At 42.7% G+C, this 26,555-nt stretch overlaps 1 protein-coding gene across 15 annotated transcripts in view; it reads left to right on the top strand.

The window, feature by feature from the left end:
• Window positions 1–4,273: 4,273 nt before the first annotated feature.
• Window positions 4,274–26,555, top strand: part of STK38 (serine/threonine kinase 38) — a 104,314-nt gene continuing 82,032 nt past the window's right edge. For 4 of the 15 annotated variants that reach the window (XR_002832241.1, XR_002832240.1, XR_002832239.1 and 1 more), the window contains exons 1-7: window positions 4,282–4,493; window positions 9,671–9,806; window positions 16,199–16,250; window positions 17,147–17,269; window positions 19,168–19,251; window positions 23,630–23,753; window positions 25,873–26,027. Coding sequence is in view for 11 of the 15 variants with exons in the window: in XM_023764754.1 (XP_023620522.1) it covers window positions 9,676–9,806; window positions 16,199–16,250; window positions 17,147–17,269; window positions 19,168–19,251; window positions 23,630–23,753; window positions 25,873–26,027 (669 nt within the window). In the remaining 4 variants the exon portion in view is untranslated. Of the gene's footprint in view, window positions 4,494–9,670; window positions 9,807–16,198; window positions 16,251–17,146; window positions 17,270–19,167; window positions 19,252–23,629; window positions 23,754–25,872; window positions 26,028–26,555 lie in introns of all 15 variants that reach the window. The other 11 variants (XM_014466613.2, XM_023764756.1, XM_014466615.2 and 8 more) reach the window with 10 other exon arrangements.

The following is a 26,555-nucleotide window of genomic DNA, read 5'->3' as shown; positions in this document are numbered from 1 at the left end:
GAGGGTGGCAAATAACTCAGTAATCAATATATTTTATTGCAATATTTAAAAGAATAATTTTTAATGCAAAAAATCCATGATGTCTGGCTCGTGTGGCTCAGGGGTTGAGCGTCGACCCATGAACAGGAGGTCATGGTTCAATTCCTGGTCAGGGCACATGTCCAGATTGTGGGTTCGATCCCCAGTAGGGGGCGTGCAGGAGGCAACCAATCAATGATTCTCTCATCATTGATGTTTCTATCTCTCTCTCCCTCTCCCTTCCTCTCTGCAGTCAATAAAAAAATATATATTTTTAAATCCATGATGAACAAATATCAACATTTAAAATAAAGACAGGATCTGACAACACCAGTACTAGAGTGAGGCAAATGTTGCCGAGTCCTGCAAGTAGGGTCAGATCACCTTAGGTTCCAACTCACAGTCTGGGGTGGGTCTAAGTGATTGGTGGCACTTAGGTTTTGTGCCTGCACCCTAACTGCAAAGGAATCAAGGAGAGAGGGTATCTGGAATTTTCCGTTTTAATGAGAAGTGAGAAACGCATGAAAGGGATCCTGGTAGTCAAAAAGAATGACAAATGTCCACTACATTTATTGGAGTCATGGTAAAACGTCATTGTTTAGGTCCATGCAGAGAGAGCAGCATTTTCTGGCTGCCCTATTTTGAGGAACACTTCAGTAGCTATTAGAGTAGGAATACAGAGAGCAGAGAACAAAATCCTTCTTCTGAAACTGGGAAGGCTCCAAGGAGAAGATCAGGTTTGAACTGAGCGTTAGAGGGAGGGAAGGGGAAAGCAGGAAGAACATTGCTTTTGGAGTCAGAAAATGGGGTTCGCTACTTCACTACTAGCTTACTAGTTGTGAGAAGTCAGGCAAATCATTGTGGTTCTCTGAGTGTTAGTTACTTTATCTGTAAAAAGTCATCCTAAATTGGACAGAGAAAGACAAATGCCTGTATTACTTCACTTACATGTGGAATGTAAAAAACAATACAAATGAGTAAACAAAACAAAACTGAAACAAACTCATACAGAGAACAAATGGATGTTGTCCGAGTGGAGGGGGGTTGGGAATGCACAAAAAGGTGAAGGGAGGGGGGTTAAAAAGTACAAACTGCCAGTTATAAATTAAGTCATGGGGATGTAATGTACAGCATAGGGAATCTATCTATATCTATATCTATATCTATATCTACCTATCTATCTATCTATCTATCTATGGCTAATATGCTAAGTGTCTGTCCAACCATCCGACCGGTTGCTATGACATGTACTGACCATCAGGGGGCAGATACTCAATGCAGGAGCTGCTGGGATGCACACTGACCATTTACAAAGAAATGGCACCATAGACCTGGCGCCGACAAAGCAACACTCAGCTTCCCCCAAGTGGGACACAGGTCCCACCACCACCCCAGAGCGACAGCCCACCAAATCACAGCCAATGCTGCCAAGACCCCATGGCACAAAATGCGGCCCACAGCCCAGCCCAGCCCAGCCCGGAAACAGTCACTGTGGGCACCGGGTAATGATGTGACGTAGCAACGCGCAGCTTCCTTTCCCTAGAGACTAGCTGCCTTGGAGTTTCTTCAGCCCAGAAACACGACTTTATAGCCAGGTGCAAACATTTTACACTTTAACCAAATGTCTGTGAAGTGTTTTCCTGTGCCTCATCTCATTTGATCCTCTCAGAAGTCCTGGAGTAGGTAGATAGGAGATTCAGGAGACTTGGTGGAATCCTATTTTCTTTTCAGCTGGAAAACAAAGATTTAGAAAGTTTAGAAACCTGACCCGACTGAAAAGAAGTAAGAAATGGTGGACCTTGAAAATGACTTCAACTTTTCTCACTGCGCAGAATATAGTTAAACACTGTTGCAGTTAACTGTTTTACCCTTTGTTTTCCCTGCATGATCTACAATAATAATTTGCTTTGTGTTGATATTTACTGCTGTGTTGCTGACAATTTCCTGAAAGAGAAGTTGGGGTGCTTCACTGGGCTGGAAAAAGTTTAGCCAAATCAGAAAGCAGGTCTAATTAAGTAAGTTTATCTATATATATAAAGCTCTTGCTGGTGCCAATTGCATGCATGTGTTTCCATTAACGATTGTGAATTTGGTTGACACTTCCATTATAGAGAAAGGGCGAATAGTGATATTAAAATATTTTTTCTAATTAATTTCCTTTCAATGTGCATGAATTTGTGCACCGGGCCTCTAGTCTATATATATAAAAGCCTAAGTGACCGAATGACCGAATGACAGGTCGACCGGTTGCTATGATGTGCACTGACCACCAGGGGGCAGATGCTCAACACAGGAGCTGCCCCCTAGTGGTCAGTGCACTCCCACAGTCAACCTCCCCTGGCTCCTCCCCCTCGGCCGGCTTGGCCAACCTCCCACTGTCCTGATCGGCCCAATCGCCGGCCAGGCCGAGGGACCCCACCCATGCACAAATTTGTGCACCGGGCCTCTAGTATAGTCAATAATATTGTAATAACTGTGTATGGTGACAGGTGGTTACTAGACTTATTGTGATAATCACTTTGTAAGGTATATCAATATCCAATGACTACACTGAACACCTGAAACGAATACATGTCAACTATAATTTAAAAATAAAATGTAAAAATTGAATGTAAAAAAAAAATCACTTAAAAAGCTCATCTGTGTAACCTGCCCAAGAGCTGTGAGAATCAACTGAGATAAAAATGAGTGAAAGCCCTTTGTACACTGCAAAGCTCTATGCAAACATCCTGCACTGTCATTAAGTCGTTAAGGATGGCTAGAACTTTGACAAAAGGCATTGAGGGAGAAGGGCCTCTGGGCAGAGAGAATGAAAGGTGAGGTAATTTTTGTGTGAGACTCCACAAAAGGGGCTTTGAAGTTTAGAAAGATCAAAGCAGCCCTAGCCAGGATGCTCAGTAGGTTAGAGCACTGATTGAATACAACAAATTGATGTTTCTCTCTCTCTAGAATCAATTAAAAAAAAAAGATGAAAGTAGTCAAGGAAGGCCTATGTTTTTAAGACCATTAAGGAAACAAAGCCTGGGATCCCAAGCTTGAAGGGTAAAACCAAGACCTATGGTCTTAAGTTGAGAGAGAGAGAGAGGGAGCCATAAAATCACAAAACACCCTAATGATTGACTTGCACACAGAATTCTTTGCTCTCCAGATGGCCTCTTTGAAGGCCAGCAGAGACCATCTTTGTTTGCAGGAGCCTGACACTTACTGGTTTAGGACAGCTCCTTTCTCAAGGAGTGAGTACCCAAAGGCTAGGTAAACTTGTGACCTCTTAATCCCTAAGGGTGGTACAGACGAAGTGGTTGAGTAGCCTTGAAAAGCAAGTTCTTCTGTGCGCACTAGGTCGCCTTCCCTGTAGCCCATGTCCAAACCTGTGAGAGCTCGCCTGACCCCCCCAATATGGCGTGTTACTTATTACTTTAAGGAAGAGCAGGTGGGGTCAATGGCTACAGCGGACCTCACTACAGTGTGCAAAAAATCAGGGAGGGGTGAGGTAGCGACTACACAGGTTTTAAAATTTCACAGAACTGCAGTTGGGCCCTAACTGGTTTGGCTCAGTGGATAGAGCATCGGCCTGCGGACTGAGGGGTCCCAGGTTCGATTCCCCTCAAGGGCATGTACCTTGGTTGCGGGCACATCTCCAGTAGGGAGTGTGCAGGAGGCAGCTGATCGATGTTTCTCTCTCATTGATGTTTCTAACTCTCTATCCCTCTCCCTCCCTCTCTGTAAAAAAGCAATAATATATATATATTTTAAAAAGAACTACAGTTGGGCGCAGGCACGCGTACATATACTTGCAGAAATGAGTGCATGCCAAACTGGCTAAATTAGAATAAGGGCTGTAATCTAGTTAATTGTACCGGTCTAGTTAATTGTATTGTGCCAATGTCAATTTCCTGGTTTTGATAGTGTAGTCTAGTTATGTAAGATGTTGAAGGAAGCTGGGTGGGTGATGGGTATAAGGCACCTCTTTGTAATTAATTCTGCAACCTTTTGTGGGTCTAATGATTCCAAAATAAAAAGTGAAAAATCAAAACACAACACACAAAGGGAACCCCCGCCTCCCCCAACGGCCCAGCCACCCCGGGAGCGCCCCGCACGGCACACTTCTGCCCGCACCTCGCCCTTGCAGGCGGGGAGGGCGTGGGTGGGTGGGGCCGCGCATGCGCAGTCCCGAATCCCCGCCGCGTCTCCGGGAAGTCGCGCGTGCGCAGTCTCGGCCCCGGGCCGCTCCCCCTGCCCCTTTCTGCGCCGGGACCGGCCGCCTTGGCCCCTCCGCGCTGCCGTCTTTTCCGGCAGTTGGGGCGCTTCCTGTTGTTCTCACCCTCAACCGCCCCTGGTCCCCTACCCAGAGCACCTCCCCGTTCCCTCCCCTCCGCGGGCCGGCTGGCTGCCGCCCTGTCCGCGCGTCCAGACCTCGGCCGGCCGGCGTCTGCGGCTGTCTGCCCGCCGCCCGCCCCGCCGCCCTCGGGGCTCTGGTGAGTGTCCTGCTGCCGCTGCCTGCAGCCCTTCCCAGGCTTTGCCCTTCACCTCTTCTTCCCGACTCTCCGGGGCTCTCCGCGTCCCGCCTGCGCCCTCCTCCCGGCCCGGCCCCCCGCCGCCGAGGCCCCCGCCGGTCCGCTCTCCTCCGTCGTGTGCTGTCGGGGCGGGGAGCCGGGCGCTCCTTTCCGCGTTGCCAGCTTTGTCTGCGCGCTGCCATCTGTCTTGTCCGGGGTCTCGCTCATTACCGGTCTTCGCCCCCGTTTCTCTTTCCTGGAGCCCGAGGCCCTGAGAGCTGCCGTCGAGGCAGGGATGTCGAAAGCCCGGCGTGGGGCGTGGGGCCTTCGAGCCCGTCCCTTCCCCGGTCCGGCTCTGGGTCCCGGGGCCCAGGTAACCTTGACATCGCAGGGACCTTTCGTGAGGACCCTTCTCTTAAGGAGAGAGAAGGAAGGAAAGTCGGAAGGACTCGAGGGAAGTCTGTGTCAGAGAGTGCGGAGGGGCCCGTGGACAGAGCAGTCTCCCGGTCGCCCTTTGGAATCGATCCCAGGAGGCAAGAGAACCTTGTTCTGTTTGGATGTGCAGACCCCTGCGCTCCTCCTCCCTCCCAGTGCGCCTGGGCTCTGAGTTAGAATAAGCCAGGCAGTAGATGGGGTTTCCCCAAACATGAGACAGCCACCACAGTCCCAGGCTCCGCTCTGCCCCAACATCACCTTCCTCCGGAGAGGAGGGGACCCCAACACCAGCTTCCTCCGGAGAGGAGGGGACCCCAACATCAGCTCTCCTCCAGCTCCCTGCGGGAAACCATGCCCCACCACACACTCAACTCCTGGTAATGGACATCAACGAGGACCGTTTTCCTAGTAAACTTTAAAAAAAATATGTATTTTTATTAATTTCAGAGAGGAAGGGAAAGGAGAGGGAGAGACAGAAACATCAATGATGAGAGAACCATTGATTGGCCGCCTCTGGCACGCCTCCCGCTGGGAATCCAACTGCCACTTCCTGGTTCACAGGTGGACCCTCGCCCACTGAGCCACACCAGCCGGGCTCCTAGTACACTTTTTGTAAGGTGCTCACCAAGTGCACAGTGTTGCGCGTGAGATGGGGGGAGGATTCTGAAAGCAGTAGAGGACAGGATGCTTGCTCTCCAGGGCCTTACAGTTTAGTAAGAGAAATTAGATAGGCGAGTCTTAAGGAATGGTCTTAGCCCCGATGTTGTATTTATAGAGATAGCTCTACCATTGTAAATCAATCAGGTAAAATCTCTAGATTGAGTCAAGCAATGGTTTTCATTTGATCTCCATTCATTCGTTCATTCATATCCTCACCTGAGGATATTTTTTCCATTGATTTTTAATTTTTTTATTTTTTATTAATATATTTTATTGATTTTTTTACAGAGAGGAAGGGAGAGGGATAGAGCATTAGAAACATCGATAAGAGAGAAACATCGATCAGCTGCCTCCTGGACACCCCCTACTGGGGATGTGCCTGAAACCAAGGTACATGCCCTTGACCAGAATCGAACCTGGGACCCTTCAGTCCGCAGACGCTCCATCCACTGAGCCAAACTAGTTAGGGCTATTTTTTATTTTTTTAGAGAGACTGGAGGGGAGGAAGGAGGGGAGGAGAGAGAGCGAGAGAAACATAGATCTGAGAGAGACATATCAATTGGTCGCCTCCCCCATGTGCCCTGACCAGCACATGGGGGAGGCGAAACCTGAAACCTTGGTAGGTGCCCTTGACCCTTCAGTGCATGGCCGAGGCTCTAACCACTGACAACACTGGCCAGGGCAGAGGAAGGTTTTGAAGAAAGATCAAAGGGAAGGCCAGTGCACCCTTTGCCTTACATTAGAGGCTGTATGTGAAGATCGAAAACCATTCTGCTGGAAAATTTGTTGGCCTTACTACATAAACATCTTTGAGTGAATTTAATCTGTTTAATCTTTTAAGAAGTTTAGTAAGTCATGACATCCACTTAAATGGGTCAACCCCCCCCACCCCCAGTTTTTATATGCTCATCGATGTAAATGTAATTTTGTTCTTTTAGCTTTATTGACAACTGAAAAATCACTAACTTAGTTGCTCAATTGATATTTATTAGGTAGATTCTACCTATTATATGGAAGGTACTGTTTGTCTCAGGCTTAAACTCTCTAGTTGTTTTTTTTTTTAAGTTTGAAGTAATTTCAGTTGTTAAAATATATAAAGGGTCTCTAAAGTTTACAGATAAGGGAGGAGTGGAGTACAAAGTGCTCACTTGCTTCAGACTTGTTTTTAAATCTGGTTTTTAAATTTCTTCACCAAACTTAGAGTGCATGTGGTTTTCATTGTGGGTGGAGAGAGGATAGGGGCTGACAAATAAGGAACCACACCCAACACCAAACAGGGTTTTTTTTAATCCTCACCCAAGGACATTTTTCACTGATTTTGACAGAGGGGAAGAGAGAGAGAGAGAAAGAGGAAAACATCGATGTGAGAGAAATATAAATCAGTTGCCTCTCCCACTTAGTGCCCTGAGCTGCAGGGGAAGAAACCTGCAACCCAAGTATGTGCCCTGATGGAGAGTCAAACCCAAGACCTTTCTGGTGCATTACTAACTGAGCCACACTGGCCAGGGCCAAACAGAGGTGGCTTTGTGTGTGTGTGTGTGTTTTAAAATATATATTTTTTATTGATTTTTTTTTTTTTTTATTAGGAAGGGAGAGGGATAGAGACATAGAAACATCGATGAGATAGGAAGTCATTGATCGGCTGCCTCCTGCATGGCTCCCTCTGGGGATTGAGCCTGCAACCCAGGCATGTGCCCTGATCGAGAATAGAATCAGTGACCTCTTGGTTCCTGGGTCAATGCTCAACCATTGAGCCATACCAGCCAGGCTTTTGTGTGTTTTTAAATTCTGATATCCTATAAACACTTGAGTTTGCTTTGGTATTAACAGAAACGTCCCATAAAAATATATAACATCTATATATATAAAAGCCTAAGCAACCATTACGACCGAACCACCAGAATTACCGGTCGACCAGTCGCTATGATGCGCATTGACCACCAGGGGGCAGATGCTCAACGCAGCAGCAGACCCCTGATGGTCAGTGCGCTCCCACAGCCAACCTCCTGCGGGCCCTCCCCCTAGCTGGCCAATCTCCCAGGGCCCCTCCCCTCCGCCGGCCTATCTCCCAAGGCCCTTCCCCCCCCCCCCCCCACTAGCTGGCCAACCTCCCATGGTCCCTCTCCCCAGTCAGCCACCCTCTGATAGGCCTCGATCACAGGCCAGGCCAAGGGACCCCACCCATGCAAGAATTCATGCATCAGGCTTCTAGTTTTATAATAAGGTAGAGCTGAGTTCAGTGTCTGAATTTGTACTGGTCATTTTGGCACATCATGAATCAAAATGTTTGACTCTGAAATAGAGCCTTGATTTTGAACCTCTTTGCTCTGAAGGGATTATTTGTTTTTCCCCGTGAGTATTTTATAAAACTGTTTTATGTACTCTTTTTTCTTAGTAATAACAAGTGTTTGCACATTCCTTAAAAGCCTTAGTTTGATCTACAAAGCAAAAAATCTACTGAGTATTAAGGGGAGAACCTTGAGAGAACTTCATAAAATGCACTACCTTTAAAAGTGGACCTTAGCCTCTCCTTAGTTTTAGTCAGCTTTATTTTAGGATGAAAACACAGACTTAGAGTCCACTTGCATGGGAGGAAGATACAATAAGGATAAAATATGAACATTAGTGCTGGAGCAAGTCAAGGTTGGCAAGCAATCTGGCCAAGTGTGATAATATAGGTTGGCAAAAATTTCTGGGGGAAAATGAGATTTAAATTTAGGGGAAAATGTTCTATCAGCTATTTAAACTGTTAGCATTGGCTTTGTCATATGTACTGGTAGGGTGCCTTTTTTTTTTCTTTTTGATATTTTTGTCACTAAAATTATGGTCTAGTTTTTTTCTTTGTAATATTGTTTCCATCATAGGTCTTTGTTTTAACTAGTAAATTCAAATATATAGTGAATATTTATCAAATGGACATATCAGAGTACATATATACCTATAGATGAGTGTTTTAGTCAGATTTTTTTTTAAACTGTAGAAATTGTAAATTTAAGAGTTATTGATAACTTAATGGTAATAGTACATAGTCATTGAAGAAAATATAGAAAACGTGGAAAGCATAAACAAGAATAAAAGATCTATTGTATTGAGATCATGGAAAAATTCTGTTTTGTAACATATTCTTTTTACTTGGATTGGAAACATTTCCCCTGACATTAAACATTTAAACATATTTTATTTACTTTAAACATGTTTTTATTGATTTTAGAGAGAGGGTAGGGGAGAGGGAAAGATAGAAACATCAATGATGAGACTCATTGATCCTCTGCCTCCTGCACGTCCCCTTCTGGGGATTGAGCCCACAAACAGGGCATGTCCCTGACAGGGAATCGAACCGTGACCTCCTGGTTCATGGGTAGGTGCTAAACCACTGAGCCATGCTGCTGGGCTGAACATATTTTAATTATCTGCATATTATTTCATTATATGACTTATTATAATGTAATCATATCTGTTGGATATTCAAGTTCTAGTTTTCCTTTGTTTACATGCTGCCTCAAATTTTCTTATGTATGAATCCTTATGGGTCTTGATTTCTCCAAGGTAGCTTCCTAGAAGGCAAGGAATTGCACTGTCTATAGTATATATTCTTAATTTACTCATATGGTATTGTGATCATGTTTTCTTTTTAAAAATGCAAAACTGTTTTAAAGATATATTGATGCCACTTTTAGGTACAGGTAGATTTGCTTCTGACTGCTACAAGGTATTTTTTTGTATGCATCCACAACATTTTATTTATTTGTTTACTGAATTGCCTGTAACTTCCCATAACAAATGATGGCACAGTGAACATCCTCTGAAATGTCCATCCGTGCGCATGCTACCTTAGGAGCCTGTGTGACAGTTGCTCTAGGTCCTTTACCTCGGGATGGTATTTCTGGGTCATGGGACATTAACATATACTTATTTTCACCCAGTGTTTGTCTGGCTTTTGTTATTTACTTGTTTGTCCTCCATAAAAGTTGTACGAATTTACATTCCTACCTATAAGGTAGGAGAGCACATAATTGGTAGATTCTAATTCCGAGATTAAAACCTCTTCTTTCCTTTGTTTCTAGCAGCCATGGCAATGACCGGCTCCACACCTTGCTCGTCCATGAGTAATCACACAAAAGAAAGGGTGACAATGACCAAAGTGACGCTGGAGAATTTTTATAGCAATCTTATCGCTCAACATGAAGAACGAGAAATGAGGTAAAGAATTTTAAGCAAATTGTGTCATGTTTTTGGCGTTTATGTCTGGTATCATAAAGCACCTTCATAATATTGTTGAAAGGAGACAAGAATAACAGCAGCCATGTTTATAGCCTATCCCATTACAGTAGAATGACAGTGTCATTGATTTCCAAAGCCCTTGCTATTATAACCCCTTCATTTCTACTACTGAGCCAATAACTCAATATTCCATGGTAGGATAAAACAGTTGGTTCAAATCCTTGGAGTTCATTAAGGCAGTGTGATGTAATGGAAAGAGCAGCTCTTATGTAGTCAGACTTGGGCTTATAATCCTGCCTTTACCATGTAGTAGGCTGTATGAGGTTGGAACAAGTTCCTTAGTCTTTTTGTGTATCAGTTTCCCCATCTGGAAAATGGGGATTAGACTTAACATATGTGAATACCTACCATAGTGCTTCACACTATGGTGGTAGTAGCAGCTGTTGTTATTAATCTGGTGTATATTATGCATGTAGTAACTCACAATTATAATTTATTCCCAGTATTTTATTATGAAAATATTTAAGAGTGTAGGTAAGTTGAAAGAATTGTACAATGGATACCCATAAATACATCATCTAAATTCTGCAATTAATCATTTGTTGTTTAAAAAAATAATTTGTTTTATCATAAATCCATGTATCCATTCCTCTATCCATTCATTAATCTGTTAATTTTTTTGCTATACATGTTTCAGATGTCAGTATATTTTACTTTCTGTTTATTTCCGCTTGTATATGAACTAGAGTTCAGTATTTTAAGGGAATAAAATTTGTATGCAATGAAATGTACAATCTTAAGGGTTACCATTCGATGAATTTCAACAAATGCCTACACCTGTATTACTTAAACCTCTGTCAAGACATAAACCATTGCCATTGTCCCAGAAAGTTCGTTCACTCCTGGGATGTTCCTTCACCCTCAGGAACCATTGCTATGACTTTGTTTCTACCACTGATGGTCTTGCCTGTTCCATCAAATGGAACATGTTAATAGGTCCATAGAGTGAGTGCTCATTTGAGTAAGGCATCCTTCACTCATCCTGATGTTTTCAAGTACATTCATGTTGCTATTGTGTCAGTAGTTTGTTCCTTTATATTGCTGAGTACCATTCTGTTTTTTTACTATACCTCAGTTTGTTTATACATTCTGTTGATAAACACCTGGGTTTTTCTCAATTTTTTGCTATTTTGTATAAGTTTCTATGCACATTTGTTATAGATCTTTTTGTGAACATTTGTTTTCAGTTCCTGGGTAAATTTAGGAGTGGAGTTGCTGAGTCATAAACTTATGTAGGCACATGTTTAGTTTTATAAGAAATTGCTAGACCTTTTCCCAAAATATTACCAACTGTGTGTGAGAGTTCTAGTTGCTTTACATTTTTGCTAACATTTGTGTTGTCAGTCTTTTAACTTATAGGTGTTCTTGTGGATGTTCAGTGGTATCTCACTGTTGTTTTAATTGCATTTCCCTGATGATTAATGATGTTGGACATTTTTCAGTGTGCTTTTGGCCATTTGTATATTTTCTTGTGATGAGTTTATTCATATTTTTGACCATAGAGTTGTAGGGAGTTCTTTATATATCCTAGATACTGCCCCTTGGTTATATATAAGTTTTGCAAATAGTTTCTTCCAGTCTGTGGCTTTCCGGTTCATTGTCCTAATGATGTCTTTAGGTGAGCAGAAGTTTTCAATATTGGCATTTTTTTCTTTTGTAGTTATTACATTCTGTGACCTCCAAGAAACCTTTGCCTACACCCAAGTCATAAGGATGTCCTATGTTTTCTTCTGGAAGTTTTATGGATTTAGTTTTTACATTTAGTACTATGATCCATCTTGAATTAATAAGTGTGTGATATGAAATAGGAGTTGAGATGAATTTTTTTCCATATGGATATTCAGTTATTTTAGCACTATTTGTTGCAAGGATTATTTTTCTCCCCATTAGATTGCTTTGACACTTGTTGAAAATTAAAACCATATAAGTGTGTATCTATTTCTAGGCTCTCCAGTCTGTTTCATTGTTCTATTTATCTCTATGCCAGTATCACACTGTCTTGATTACTGTAGCTTTATGGTAAGTTTTGAAGTCAGTAGTGTAAGTCCTCAACTTAGTTTTTTTTTTTTTTCAAGATTGCATTGTATATTTTAGTTTCTTTGTATTTCCATATAAATTTTAGAATCATTCATTTGAGAGAGAGAGAAACATCGACTTGTTGTCCCACTTATTTATGCATTCCTTGGTTGATTCTTGTATGTGCCCTGACCAGGGATCAAAACCGAAACCTTGGCATATCAGGATGATGCTTTAACCAACTGAGCCACCCAGCCAGGGTCATTAAATACACACATAAGTCCTAGCCAGTTTGGTACAGTGGATAGAACGTTGCTGAGGACTGAAAGGTTCTGGGTTCAATACTGGTCAGGGGCATGTATCCCTGTTGTAGGCTTCATCCCTGGCCCTGGTGGGGTGTGTTTAGGAAGCAACCAGTCGATGTATGTCTCTCACATAGATGTTTCTCCTTCTCTGTCTCTCCCCATCCCTTCCACTCTCTCTAAAATCAATGGAAAAATATTCTTGGATGAGGATTAACAACAACAAAAAACTAAATACGCACATAGATGGAAAGACTAATACATATTCAGTAATTATCAAGACTTCACTAAATTTGTTTCATCAGTTATATTTTATTTTTTCTTGTTACTGTGTTTTAAAGCAAATTTCAAACATCTGCCATTTCAATCCTGTGTACTTTATTATGCATCTCGAAAACATGGCCATTTTCTTATGTAATCACAGTGCCGCCATGAATCTAACAGAGTCCAGTAATTCCATGGTATCCTCTCACCAAGGATGTCAAGCCTCCTTTCAGGCTGTGCTTGCCATTTTGGTCCCTTCAAGGTCTTCGTTGACTTGGCCCCAGTACATCATTACCAGGGATTATTCTGTATGATAGGCCTTTTCTGGATATACTAGGGGCCCAGTGCATGAATTCATGCAACTTGAAAGGAACTGTGGGCTGCGAGGCTGTGGTGGGCACAGGGGCGGGTCTGGGCCCATCCTCCGTGCCCCTGCCTGGCCCCTCCCACCGCACCCTCTGGTCTCCTGTCTGCCAGCAGTCCTGCTCCGCTGCCTCCACTCCCATGCGCTGATGGCGCCGGCCCCACTCGCACCAGCTGATGGCGCGGAGAGATTGGGGCCCCGATCGCCCCTCAGGAGCAGGGGGCGTGGAGAAGCCCTGAGGGGTGATCGGAGCCGGCAGCCGCCGCTTGCACCCGCTGACAGTGACGAGTGATCGGGGCCTGCGCCGGGTACCGGCAGCGGGTGTGAACGGCGGCTCCGGTGCTGGCAACAGGTGTGAGCAGGGCCGGCGCCGGCAGCAGGTACAAGCACTGGGCGGGACCGTGGCACACGGGAGCAAAGAATTTTCAGTAACCACCAGAGGCTTGCCCGGCGCCGGCAGCAGGTACAAGCACTGGGCGGGACCCCTGCTCACCTGCTCCACCATCCCGCCATGGCCGAGCGCCATGTTCTGTGCTCTGCCACCTGCTGCCGACACCCGCCATGTTCTGTGCGTACCCCTTGGTGGTCAGTGCACGTCATAGCAATTGGTTGTTCCACCATTCGCCTGCTGCCGACACCCGCCATGTTCTGTGCGTACCCCTTGGTGGTCAGTGCACGTCATAGCAATTGGTTGTTCCACCATTCGGTCTATTTGCATATTAGGGTTTTATATATATAGATTCTCTAATGAAAGAATCTGATTGTGTTCAAGGGGTTGATTCTGATAACTTTACTCTCAGTCAGGTATTCTACTGAAACCAATTTAATTACACTTGCAATAAAGCTGTGGAAAACTTCTCAGTTTGAATTTAGATTTAAAATGTAGTCAGACCTTGTATGCATATATGCATAACCCATAGACACAGGGGGAAAAAGGGGGACATATGTAATACAACAATAAAGAAGTATTTTTTTTTAAAAGAAAGAAAAGAAAACAGAATAAAACATAGTCAGAAGGCCCTGGTTGGGGAGCTCAGTTGGTTAAAGCATCATCCCAATTTGCTAAGATTGAGGGCTTGATCCCTAGTCAGCGTACATACAAGAATCAACCAATGAATGCATAAATAAGTGGAATAACAAATTAATGTTTCCCCTCTCTCTCTCTCTCTCTCTTTCTCTCTCTCTATTTTCTTTTCTTTTAGTTTTTGCTCCTCTGTCTTTTTTTTATCCTCACCCAATGATATTTTTTCATTGATTTTTTTTTTTTTTTTTAAAGAGAGAGAGAGTGGAAGGGTGGGAGAGAGACAGAGAGAGAAACATCAATGTGAGAGAGACATAGATTGGTTGCCTCCTGCATGCACCCTGACTAGGGCCTGACTAGGGCCTGGGTCCTCTCTCTCTCTCTCTCTCTCAATAAATTTTTAAAAAATAAACTATAGTCAAAAGGAGCTGTCTTTGTGACACACATTGTGTGATAGCACTTTTGACTTCTAGCCCAGTCTGGTGTGGTCATTCAGAAAACATGTAGTTGGAAGATATGATAATATTTGACACTCAAGGCACAAAAAGAGTGGAACATGGTTGAGTTCTTATAGTTCTTGCTATTGATTGTTTGACTCTTATTCTTCTCTACTTCAACTATTTAACCACTGAAATGCAATTAATTTACATTCCTGAAACTACCAGTAGTACAGCCTTCTCACTCCGATACATGAGCACACATAGATGCATATCCCCAAATATCCTGGGAACTAGAAGAAGAAAAGTGGGATGGCAGTCATGCAGATTCTCACTTCTTCCCATCAGGGGCAGAGTAGATCTTTTTACTTGCTGAGTGTTTAGACACAAATTCTTACTCATCATCTGATCCTGTGGGTTTGTAATATGATTTCTAACAATATATTCATTTAAACTAAATAGTATTATTGTAATACATATTCATTGACCACAAGGAAACTCATTGTCTTTCCATGTTCCTCTTCTGTGTTTCTTATCTTGGTTAGTGGCATCATTGTCCTCCCACAGAAGAAGTTCTAAGACCTTTCCCTTGACTTCTATTGCCAGTTGGTCATCTTTGCAATAGCTCTGTTCACTTCACTCTAGGTTTCCAGTCCTAGTTCCAGATCTTTCCTGCACAGCTCAATCCTTACAATAGCTTTGAATTTGCTGTCTGTCAGTGCTTTTCCTGCTAGTCCATTAGGTCATTACTGCTGGTTGCCATTCTAAAATAGAAATCTCATCACATCACTCCTTTGTGCACCAGCCTCTGTCAATTCTTAGTCATCTGCAGACTAAGAGCCAGGCACACAGAAGTGCTGTGCGCCTCAGACACGCTAGCCTGCATGCTGTTACTTCGTGTGCCCTGTACTCTTCCTCTTCTTTGCCTGCTCACATTGCCTGTCTTCTGGAATGCTGAGTGGTGGAGGGGAGATCCCAGCCCATGTGCTTTTATTGATTATGCTGAATAAGTAAAGGTTATAGGGAATTGGTTGTAAGGAAGTTTTAATTGTTTCTTTTGGTTTTATCAAATCAGTATTAAAATAGATAAAAATATGCTTGAATACAGTTTCTAAATTCAGTACTCCAAGGATTTAGAATTCTTAAGGTTTTTCCCTTTCTTTTTATTGAACTTATTGGGGTGACATTGGTTAACAAAATTATACAGGTTTCAGGTGCACAATTCTACAACACATCATCTGTACACTGTATTGTGTGTTCACCACCCCAAGGCAAGTCTCTGCCCATCTCCATTTATCCTCCCCATACCCTCCTCTACCTTCCTCCATTCCCCCTCCCCCCAGCAGTCACCACCCTATTGTCTGCATGAGTTTTTTCTCTCTTCTTGGGGGGCTTTTTTTCTCAATCTCTCCCCCCCTCACCTCACAGGTGCCCCCCCCCCCCCCCCCCCCCCCCCCCGGCCAATTACCTTCCTTGAATATCCAAATTCTGCATTTTACCTTTGTTGTTTATTATTCTTTGTGGCAAGGAGGAGGAAGAAGATGTGAAAATAAAGGAAGTAGATATCGGGGAGAGGGAGAGAAACACCCTGATATGAGGTTATCAAACACCAGCTGTTTGTGGTTTGTTAAGGAGGAAATACAGTTTTGACAGGAAAAAAAAAAAAGAGAGAGAGAACTTTTCATTTCGAAATAAGATTGTTGCATTAACATCTTATACAGTCTGTTTCAAAATGTAGAACTAATGAGTGGGAATCTTTTCACTTGTCTTAGTAACTGTAATTTGTTACTTTAATGAGATCTTTTAAGGTCTACCTGTTTTTGTCATTAAAAAACAATTCTTATGTTTGTATACGCTTTCCAGAAAATTACATTCAAATATTATTTCACATCTTTATTTATTTTTAGACAAAAGAAGTTAGAAAAAGTGATGGAAGAAGAAGGCCTAAAGGATGAAGAGGTAATTAAAATCAGAATTTTTTCCCTTGAAACTCAGCGTGGCAGGTTATATCTTGTCCAGCAAATTGTTAGTCTTAGTGCCGGGGAAGGCTCTGCTCAGCAGCAGCACCTTGGGCGGCTGGTGTGCTTCTGGACTGGGGCATTCGTACTTAATGAGGAAGCAGTCAGGAGAGGAACTTCTCCAGGTACAGTCATAGCAAATCAATTAGCATTAATTTAGAATTCCAAGAAAAGGAAGAGATGAAACCAATTTAAAATGTTAAAAAGCACAGTATAGCAAACTTACAGATTCCCTGAAAAGGCTCTATAGAAGTGGGACAAACTTCTGAAATCATATTCAAGGCAGATCAGCCCTTTCCTCTATGCCTCCGATGTGGTGGGGGAAAGCACAGTTAGTAACTGCGCAGGGAACTGAAATGGCAGTGGAAATGCTTACAAAAGTAGGAATAAATTACAGAACCCAGGAAAATGGTGAAAAATACCCCAGACTTACAGAGATAATAGAAAACTAGATGGTAAAATGAACTGCAATGTGTAAAAAACCTGGAGGGAAATGAAGAACACACACACTTTTCTCTAACGAAGGTTAAAGGATAATGCGGGTCGTCCCTCCTTCGTTAGAAGGGCTGGAATGGTGGATGGCTGAGGGGGTAGGTGACGCATCCTGAGAGGAAGCACCCACTCTGTTCAGTGTGGTGTGGTTCTGTCTCTGAAGGCTGGGGGCGGGGGACGGGGGGAGTGAGCAGTGGGGTCCTTCTGTGGTGCTTTCCGGGGTGAGAAGATTATGTTTGGCTTGGTGTGGTTCTGGTTTCCAGATGGGTAAAGTCACAAGTATGACTTTGTTGGGGAATTTCAATTCCTCCCCCTCTCCCCTCTCCCCCTTTATTTAAACATTAGAAACGACTCAGGCGATCAGCTCATGCTCGGAAGGAAACAGAGTTTCTTCGTTTGAAGAGGACAAGACTTGGATTGGAAGATTTTGAGTCCTTAAAAGTAATAGGCAGAGGAGCATTTGGTGAGGTAAAAACCCCACAGCTACAGCTACTTATCCAATGCGAAAGCCCACAGCACCTCAAAGCTTCTCATATGCCATGAGTTTCATGACTGTTGACATAAGTGAAATATGGGGTAGGAGGGTCCAGCATGCCAGCCCCACACCCTCACGGCTCTGTCTGCCTCCTCTTCCCTGCTCCACTGTCCCAGCTCTCGGATTGTTCTTCTCTGATGATGTTGATGTTTTAAATATTGATGTAGGAGAGTTGAAAGGTAGAAGGGAACCAGTACTTATTATATTGTTTTTCTCCTGTAATCATGACAATAACTGATAGGTGACTCAGAGTGTCACAGCCATTGACACTGCAACATATATCCAGTGGTACCAGAAGTCAGCCCAAGTTTCCTGATCTTAAAGCTCTTGTTTTCCCCAGTATGTAACACGTTGCCTCTCCAGGAGTGAGCTAAAAGCATATCTCCACTCTATATTTTTTCCTGCCAGACTGGTACAGCTGTAAAAAGATGTCCCTGAGGGACAGGATTTGTGAAATGAGCTATGTAGGTAGTGGTAGAGAGTTGAGAGAATATGTAGCTTTGTCCCAGCTAATCTGGCAGATGCATCCTGCTTGGTCACAAGAGCAGTCTGGTGGGGAGGGTGTGCATGAGCCCATGCAACATCATTTCCATTAATGGAAAACATCCAGAGTGGGTGACCAACTGTTGCCACAGTTTCATTATCTGTAATAATAAAAGTGTAATATGCTAATTAGACCGGACATCCTTCCGGACGACCTTCCAGTCAAAGCCGGGGCTGCGAGGGAAGCCCAGGTCCTGGGTGCCAGAGGGAAGCCGGTGCTGGCAGCTGGGGGAAGGGGAAGGCCTACTCTTGCACGAATTTCATGCATCGGGCCTCTAGTCTTTGTATAATAGGTATGGCAACCCTGTACCCTCGGGGAAATGTAAGTATATATTCAAAAGCACAGGTGGAAGAGTAAATTGATCCCTGAGCATTCAGAATCCCTGTTGGCCCTTAAGAGAGGGAAATGGACAGTACCACCTCTAAATTGCTTTCTGCTCAGTGAGGAAGGGACACGGGGCTCAAGCAGGAAAACAAAGGTGTGGGGAGAAGAAAACATACATGTGCTGGGAGAGGAAGGGAAGGATGTGCAGGGAATTGCCAGAGGTTTTTGGGGGGTTTGTAGACTCTTAATTTTCTTTTCATTGATTTATTTATTCTCTCTGAAAAACATTGGAAAATTAAGAAGAGAGGAAAACTGCATAAAATCCCATTTCCCTAGTTATATTTAGTTTTTTTCCTTCAAGACATTTTTCCTACGCATGAGCTTTTGCTATTGTTTTAAACATTGCTGTAATCACTTACTTAGGTTTTCTGAGCTGACTGCATGACATGAGCCACGGGTTTAATGAGTCCTTAAGTTTGAAAGTGAGGGTCCTGAGTTAGATTGTTTTGTCCTATTAGGGAGCCAAACAGATGTTTCTAGCACTGATTTCACTGGGTGTAAAATATCTATTTTGAACTTCAAAAAGCATTTTATTTTGCTTTGTTCTTGCTAGTTGCTTATATTAAAATTGTTACACTTTTTGCCCGACTGGCATGGCTCAGTGGTTGAGCATCAACCTATGAACCAGGAGGTCATGGTTCGATTCCTGGTCAAGGGCACATGTCCGGGTTGCAGGCTCAATCCCCAGTAGGGGGCATGCAGAAGGCAGCCAGTCAATGATTCTCTCTCATTATTGATGTTTCTATCTCTTTCTCCCTCTCCCTCCCTCTCTGAAATCAATGGAAACATATTTTTAAAAATATTTTTATACTTTTTCAGTTTAAATATTACTTCCTATAACATATGAAAGCAGTAGCTTGGCATTGTGAACTTCTAACTTGGCATTCTTTTAATAACTTTTAGGTTCGGCTTGTTCAGAAGAAAGATACAGGGCATGTGTATGCAATGAAAATACTCCGTAAAGCAGATATGCTTGAAAAAGAGCAGGTAAAGCACAATTGTAGTTGGGATTTTAGTTAGCTGATGAACTTTTTGTCTCCTAAAACTTTTCTTTTTGCTTATTTGAAATGTATATTCTTATTACAGTTTTCTTTAGCTCTGTCATGTATGAATATTTGAAGAGTATTACTTTTTTTATCCAACAAAGAAGTAGTAGTTACATATATTTTAAAAGTACAAATAATATTTCTATGTTATATGCAATCTTTTAAAAGTTGAAAGCCTATTAGAGAAACACCTACTCTCTCTGAATCCCAGTTGATCATAAGTTGTCTTTGTCATGAGCCAATTTTGAGGTAACACTTGATGTGGTGGCGTGTTCCTTACTGGGAGCTGAGAGAGAGAAACTGTACGCACACCTTGGAACTGAGGCTTAGGCGTTAGAATTTGGGATTTGCCATCTCAGTGTGACTTAGTGTACTTCATTCTGTACACTGACACCAAAGTTGGATCTTCGGAGTAGCTTATCATCACCTGGAAGAGAAGTCTTCTTTCTGAATGAATTTGATAAAATATGTAAATGGCAGAGCAGTGTAGATTCTTCATTCATGAATAAGAACACTTTCTAAAGCCTAAGCCTACTTTGCAAATAGATTTATAAGATACATAAGTAGTTTATGCAAAATAAATTTTAAATATTGGACAGTGTATTAAGAAAGAGACTGCAGACATTCTGTAAATCTAGTTTAAGTTAGCTGCTTGCTCAAGAACAGATGATGGTGGGTGATGCCCGCAGATACCCTGTAAAAGACCCGATGCTGCAGGAGGACAAGGAGAGCTCTGACACAGAGCCCACGAGCAGGGATGGAGGCTGGCCCCACCCCGCCCTTTCTGCCTCTTGAGAGGAGGTACAATCACTGAGGCTTCATTTAAGTCCCAGCTCGACACTTGGAGTTTATATTTTCTCTTTAATTTTCACGTTACCCAGAAGCTTTAGATTCCCAGGAATTTCCATTGAGAGTATCAAATACCCTGGCATAAGTCTTCAGACACTATAGTTTATGCTAACACCAACCTATTAAAAATGCACACACCCTATTTATATTTTATCTAAAAATTTGTGTGTGGTTTGGCTGTAAGCACTGAAAGAGTTTCAGTTGATCCTGAAAAGGAAACTAAAACTGTATTGATTAGTCAGAATATTTTGTATTTCACAAGTACATTTTATTTTTATCAGACATGTTTCCCATAGGTTTACCCAAGGCTCAAAACCCTTCTTTATCAAATAATTCACATTCAGTTAACATTGTAAAGAACGCACATCATATTCTCATTTGTTAGTCCTTCTTAGCATGTGCCAGTTCTTTAGCCTGGTGACAGAGATGATCCGGACACTGTCAACCATTTTCTCAAAGACTGTATCTTCTTCAGAATTAATTGCTAAAGTGTTTCTACATGAAAGTAAAGAAAGTGTTGGTTAGAATTAGGATTTGAGTCCATCTTGCCGTTGGACCTAACTCCCTAAGGAAGTGGTTCTCAACCTTCTGGCCCTTTAAATACAGTTCCTCATGTTGTGATCCAACCATAAAATTATTTTCGTTGCTACTTCTTAACTGTAATTTTTGCTACTGTTATGAATCGTAATGTAAATATCTGATATGCAGGATGGTCTTAGGTGACCCCTGTGAAAGGGTCGTTTGACTGCCAAAGGGGTCTCGACCCACAGGTTGAGAACCGCTGCCCTAAGGTTTGACCTCAGGGTGGTCAGTTAAAGTCACTGGCCCAGGCTCTCCCGGGCTAGCCATCCTGAAGGAGGAGCAACTGGTTATGCTGGGTCGGATGGAAGTAGACCAGTGCAAGGCCATCACTTTTGAGTGTGGCTGACAAAGTTTAGGCTCAGAGCCTACCTTTTTGCAGGCATAGGTAGGTGCCTTATTCAGAGGAAAAGGTTTTTGTTTGCTTTTACCAAACTGAGCAAGAATTAGAGCTGCCCACTGAGAATTCAGACTGTTATTCTGTCCACAGGATGGACAGTTTTGCTACCTGGGAAATAAATACTAAAGGATAAGAGACCAGCATTTAGCTAGTTTCTTCATGTTTCTCTCCCAGCACAAAGGGAAATCCTCCAATTGTGACGCCAAGTCTAGTGTTAGCATCGGATAGAAGACTGACTTGTGTCTCTGCTTTCCTAGTGCCCAGGTAGCATCTCATTAAATATTTAAGGAGCAGGGGAAGGGGAACCTCTGGTGGGAGTTGCACCTCTGGCTCTTCTGTCCGTTACCCGCTATCCACCTGACTCCACTCCTAGATCTTGAGGTCCTAGCTGCCGATTCAGCCCCAGGAGAGAAGGGCAAGGGGAGCTCCCAGTGACTGTAGCTTTCCCCTCGACACACAGGGAATGTTGTAGTCACCTTCTGTCCCCCAAAGCGAGCGGCGCTCTGCAGCAGGGAGTAGCCTTAGCAGGAGCCAGGGGAGCAGAGGCAGGTGAGGGCTGCTTTGTACTGTCTTTGTGTCTGGTAATGACTGTCAAAGCCACGGCTGCTGTTCAGCAGGTGGCATTAGTGTTTTCTAAAAGCTTTGGTCCTGTATTAAAGCTGAGTAAAGGCAGTAGCTTTACCGGGCATTGTCGTGATTCATAGCACTGTTCCTTATCACCCTGTGTTCCATTTTCCCACCCTCATGCTGCAAGTGAGATGTAAAAATGTATGTTTTCTGCTATTTAAAAATGTCTTGAACAATTTTAGTAGCAATTGAAAACTCAAATAGTAAGTAAACTCCATTGCCTCCAGGCCCCTGGGAGTTACAGGGAAGAATGAGGCAGGAGAGGTGTCAGACAGGAGAGAGGGGTAGGATTTGTGTCCATAGGGAAGAGCGCCTGGCTTTGCTAAAGACATTGCAATAAGACAAACAGGCATCTAGAACATTGTGTGAGTTTGCCAACAGGAGTGCCAGTTTGTGAACCTTGGTACATCTTTGCCTCTGAACATGCTGTAAACCCAAGCCCTGTGGCATGTTAAGACCAAAATATCTCTTCAAGAATTGGACTGGGTTTAATAAATTTAAATCTTATTCAACCCAACTTTGCATCTTGTGACACTTACATAGGAGGAGAGGGGGTGGGATTTGATAATATGCAGCACTGTTTTGATTACTATTATATATTCAATTAGATAAGGCAAATTTCATAATAAAACATTATTTTAATGAATTCCAGTTCTCCCAAACCTTCGGCAACTTGGTCTCCTTAGCTAGATATTTCAGTAAGAGTAGGAAATGGGAAATGTCATAAATCTGAACCTAAAACTTTCCTTAGGTGTTCTTATATTTCAGTTCAGTAAGAATTTATTGAGCACATCCTCTGTGTATAGCAGCGCCCTAAATGCTGTGGTATCATAGTGTTCTAGAATGGTCAACCAGGGCACCATCATTGCCGATACCTTTGCACACCTGGACCAGGACTTCTTTAGAGTCTCATCTTGAGACTTACCTTTATCATAAAAGATTACATTAGTCGCCCCTTATCAGCAGTTTCACTTTCCGTGGTTTCAGTTACCTGTGGTCAACTGTGGTCTGAAAACATTAAATGGAAAGTTCCAAAAATAAACACTTTATACATTTTAAATTGAGCACCGTTCTGAGTAGTGTGATGTCATCTTGCACCATCCTGCTCCATCTGCCTGGCATATGAACCTGCCTTTGCCCCGTGTGTCTACGCTGTGTTGTTAGCCACCTAATAGCCATCTCGGTGATGAGACGGACTGATGTGGTGTAGCAGGGCTTGTAGAATGGCCCTAAGCGTAAGAGTAGTGATGCTGGCAATCAGGTATGCCAAAGAGAAGCCAAGCGCTTCCTTTAAGTGAAAAGGTGAGTACAGTGCGATAGGATATTTGGTGAGAGAGACCATATTCACATAAGTTTTATCACAGATATTGTTACAATTGTTCTATTTTATGATTAGTTGTTGTTAATCTCTCACTGTGCCTAATTTACAAATTGTTTTATCATCCGTATGAAAGCATAGTATATATAAGGTTCCATGCTATCCCTGGTTTCAGGCATCCCCGGGGGGTCTTGGAAAGTATCCCTCTCCGGTAAGGAGGGACTGCTGTATTAGAACAAAAAGATGCAAAATAATAGTAATTTTGACTAATCAGAGGGTTGATTTTTAGCACTGTTAAAGTTGCCATTTGCATTACAGCCATTCATTTTGCCATTTTAAAAAACTTTCATCACTTAATTTTTCATTATCAAATATCTTCAAGTCAAATGTTGTCAATTTTGAGTTAGTAGGTTTGCCTAAGTATAAATTAGATCTTTTGCATCATCACAATTTAATACTCAAAATAGTATTTAAATTGTTTAAACAAATATACAGTCTAATAAAGCAGAGCAAGTCTTGTCATTAATCAAATGCATATACCTCCAGGTTGGCCACATTCGTGCGGAGCGTGACATTCTAGTGGAGGCAGACAGTTTGTGGGTTGTGAAAATGTTCTATAGTTTTCAGGATAAGCTAAACCTCTACCTAATCATGGAGTTCCTGCCTGGAGGTAATTACTTGACGATGAAAGGTCATTTTTCCTTTTTGTTCTGTGGTTTCTTTCTCACCTCAATTAACCCTCCTTTCTAATCCGTGCTCACAAAGTTACTTTCTCTATCTTTTTTAGGTCTGTAAAGGAAGTCAATAACCTGTCTTGTGCTGGGTGCCTTTCTACAATTCTTAGTGCCATAAAAGTAACCTTCTCATTCATTCTCATGATTTCAGATGGACATTTCTTTCTTTTTCTTCTAAATATATAGGAATAAACTAGGGACTCTGCCTGCTCTCCTGTCAATGGGAATCATGTATAATCAGTTACCTAAATGAAAAGATTGAAACTATAACGTTCTTTGCTTCAATTCTTTTGTTTCCTTTTCTATAACATATTAATAAGGAGTGAATTTCTCATTACCTGTATTAGTAGCCAGCTTCAATTTCTCATTTCTGAAATTTTAAGTTTATGTAACTCAGCATGTGTATCTCCTGAGGCAGCTCCCAACAAACCCAGAGCAGGACATACCATTTCTTCTGGGAAACACAGTCTGTCCCCAGCGAGCAGATGAACTGTGAGCAGACGGGTGGGGAAAAAAGAAAAGTTTTTCTTTTTTTGTCCTACAGCAAAGCAACTATTGTGGCATAACCTTCTGATCTTATGACAACCTTTAGTTAGATGTAGGGTCATCAGTAATTTTTTTTATTAACAATTGATGAAGATGAGAAAAGAGACTGATAGCGTGAGGAGAAACTTTATTATTTAGATGCCAGTTGTTAAATAGTCACCAGCCCCTGGACATGTGCTCCCCAGGCCTTACCTGCACAATCTCCCATAGCCTCCCATGTCTCCTGGACCCTGCCCTTTGCACTGGGTGGAGCTGGCCTACAGAGCCATAGACCATCTGGCCTGAGCTCTCTGATCTGGACAGGCTCCCCAGGTGAGGCCATTGGCTTCTCTCCTGGGCCAGTGTAAGGCCGTGGGCCACCTCAGAGCTGGACTGAGGACGGTATCCCTGTGCCACTAGTGTGTCTCCAGACTGAATGTGTGGCTGCCAGGAGTGCGTAGGGATTCATATTTTTCAAGTCTTGGGTCAAAAAAGAGCATTTTAATAAAAGTTTGATTATTTTTTGCCTGGGGGTAAAATATCCACTTTTCTCTAAGAATTTAAAGTTCCCCAAAAGTTATAAATGAAATGAAATTTAAAAAGCAGCATGATGCTCTGTTAACACCAGGTTTCTTTCTCTTTCCCCTATTTTCTAACATAGATGGCTTTTTATGAGATCTAAACTGAACCTTTCCTGTTTCTCTAAGCTTTAACTACTTATACATGTTTGCTTTGCTTTTGTCTAACCGTTGAGTTAGGATCAGAATCTTTGTTTTGCCATTTTATGTTGCTGGTATTAAGCAGAAAGAATTAAATTTTGACTTTGCAGAAAACAAGGAGGTTACCTTTAATTGTTGAACTATTGATGCTGTGTTGTAAAAATCGCATAAAGCATATTAGTGTATATTTAAGTACAATAAAACACTGGACGAAAAAACCCTCTGATCTTGGGAGATGATCAGTGTGCACTCTGGGGAGGCAACTCTCACACGGTCTCTGTGGAGATGTTCAGTTTAGCTTCTCGGACACGCACTTTGCTGCCTTTGAAAGTAGAAGCTGAAGAGCTTGTTTCCAGCCTCCCCAGTGTTTACCTTTCTCTGCATTTCAGTCTCTCTCTATAACAATGGCAGTACAACCCATGTGGAAATGCCATTTGGTCCTAGAGACGCTTGCAGGTATTTGTGCGAAGTTAAAAGTGAAGTAGCTTTTATTCCCAGTTCAAAAATTTATCATAAGCAAATTTACTTTTTTTTTTTAATGTGAGAGAAGTTTTCTTTTTCTCTCAAAGTAAAGTGGGAATCATAGCTCGGTGGCAAGCATCAGTTAGCTTAGGCGGAAGTGCTTTGCTCCCGTGGCTGTGAACTTTACCTGTAGAAACGACTTCCTGTTTCTGCCCATAGTGGTAGTGTGTGTCAGGCTCTGGAACACAGCAGGGGCCTTATGTTGGCAGGTAGGAGGGCAGGCACACCTGAAAACTGGCTTACTCACGCGCTGTGTGTGTGTGGTGGTTTTGTATCTTCTTGTTCACAGGGGACATGATGACCCTCCTGATGAAAAAAGATACTTTGACAGAGGAGGAGACTCAGTTTTATATAGCAGAGACAGTGTTAGCCATAGACTCCATTCACCAGCTTGGATTCATCCACAGAGACATCAAACCAGACAACCTTCTCCTGGACAGCAAGGTACCACGGGGTGTGGGGCGGACAGGTAGCAGCATGACTCCGGTGTATTTACCAATCTGAGCAGCCTCTGCTTTAACACCCGCACTGCCATGGCAGTCACTGTAGGGAAGCTGTGGAGCTGTGAACTACCTTGTATGTTTCTCTCTCTCTCTTTCTTTTAAAATATATGTTTATTTCAGAGAGGAAGGGAGAGAGAGAGAGAAAAACAACAATGATGAGAGAGAATCATTGATCGGCTGCCTACTGCACACCCCCTACTGGGGACTAAGCCTGCAACCCAGACATGAGCCTGACTGGAAATTGAACTATGACCTCCTGGTTCATAGGTCGATGCTCAACCACTGAGCCACACTGGCTGGGCCTCTCTTTTTAAAAAAACAAAAACAGGTACATTTGCTGTTACCTCTTTTCTCTGAAAAGTTTATGATTCTACAGTTTTTTAAAGAATTTTATTTATTGATTTGAGAGAGAGAGAGAAACATGGATTTGTTGTCCTACTTATTTATGCATTCATTGGTTGATTCTTGT

This window comes from Myotis lucifugus, unplaced genomic scaffold (assembly GCF_000147115.1).
Source record: "Myotis lucifugus unplaced genomic scaffold, Myoluc2.0 scaffold_347, whole genome shotgun sequence".
In the NCBI taxonomy this organism is placed as follows: Eukaryota; Metazoa; Chordata; class Mammalia; order Chiroptera; family Vespertilionidae; genus Myotis; species Myotis lucifugus.
Note: the sequence above shows the minus strand (reverse complement) of the source record. Positions and strands in the feature narration are given on the sequence as shown.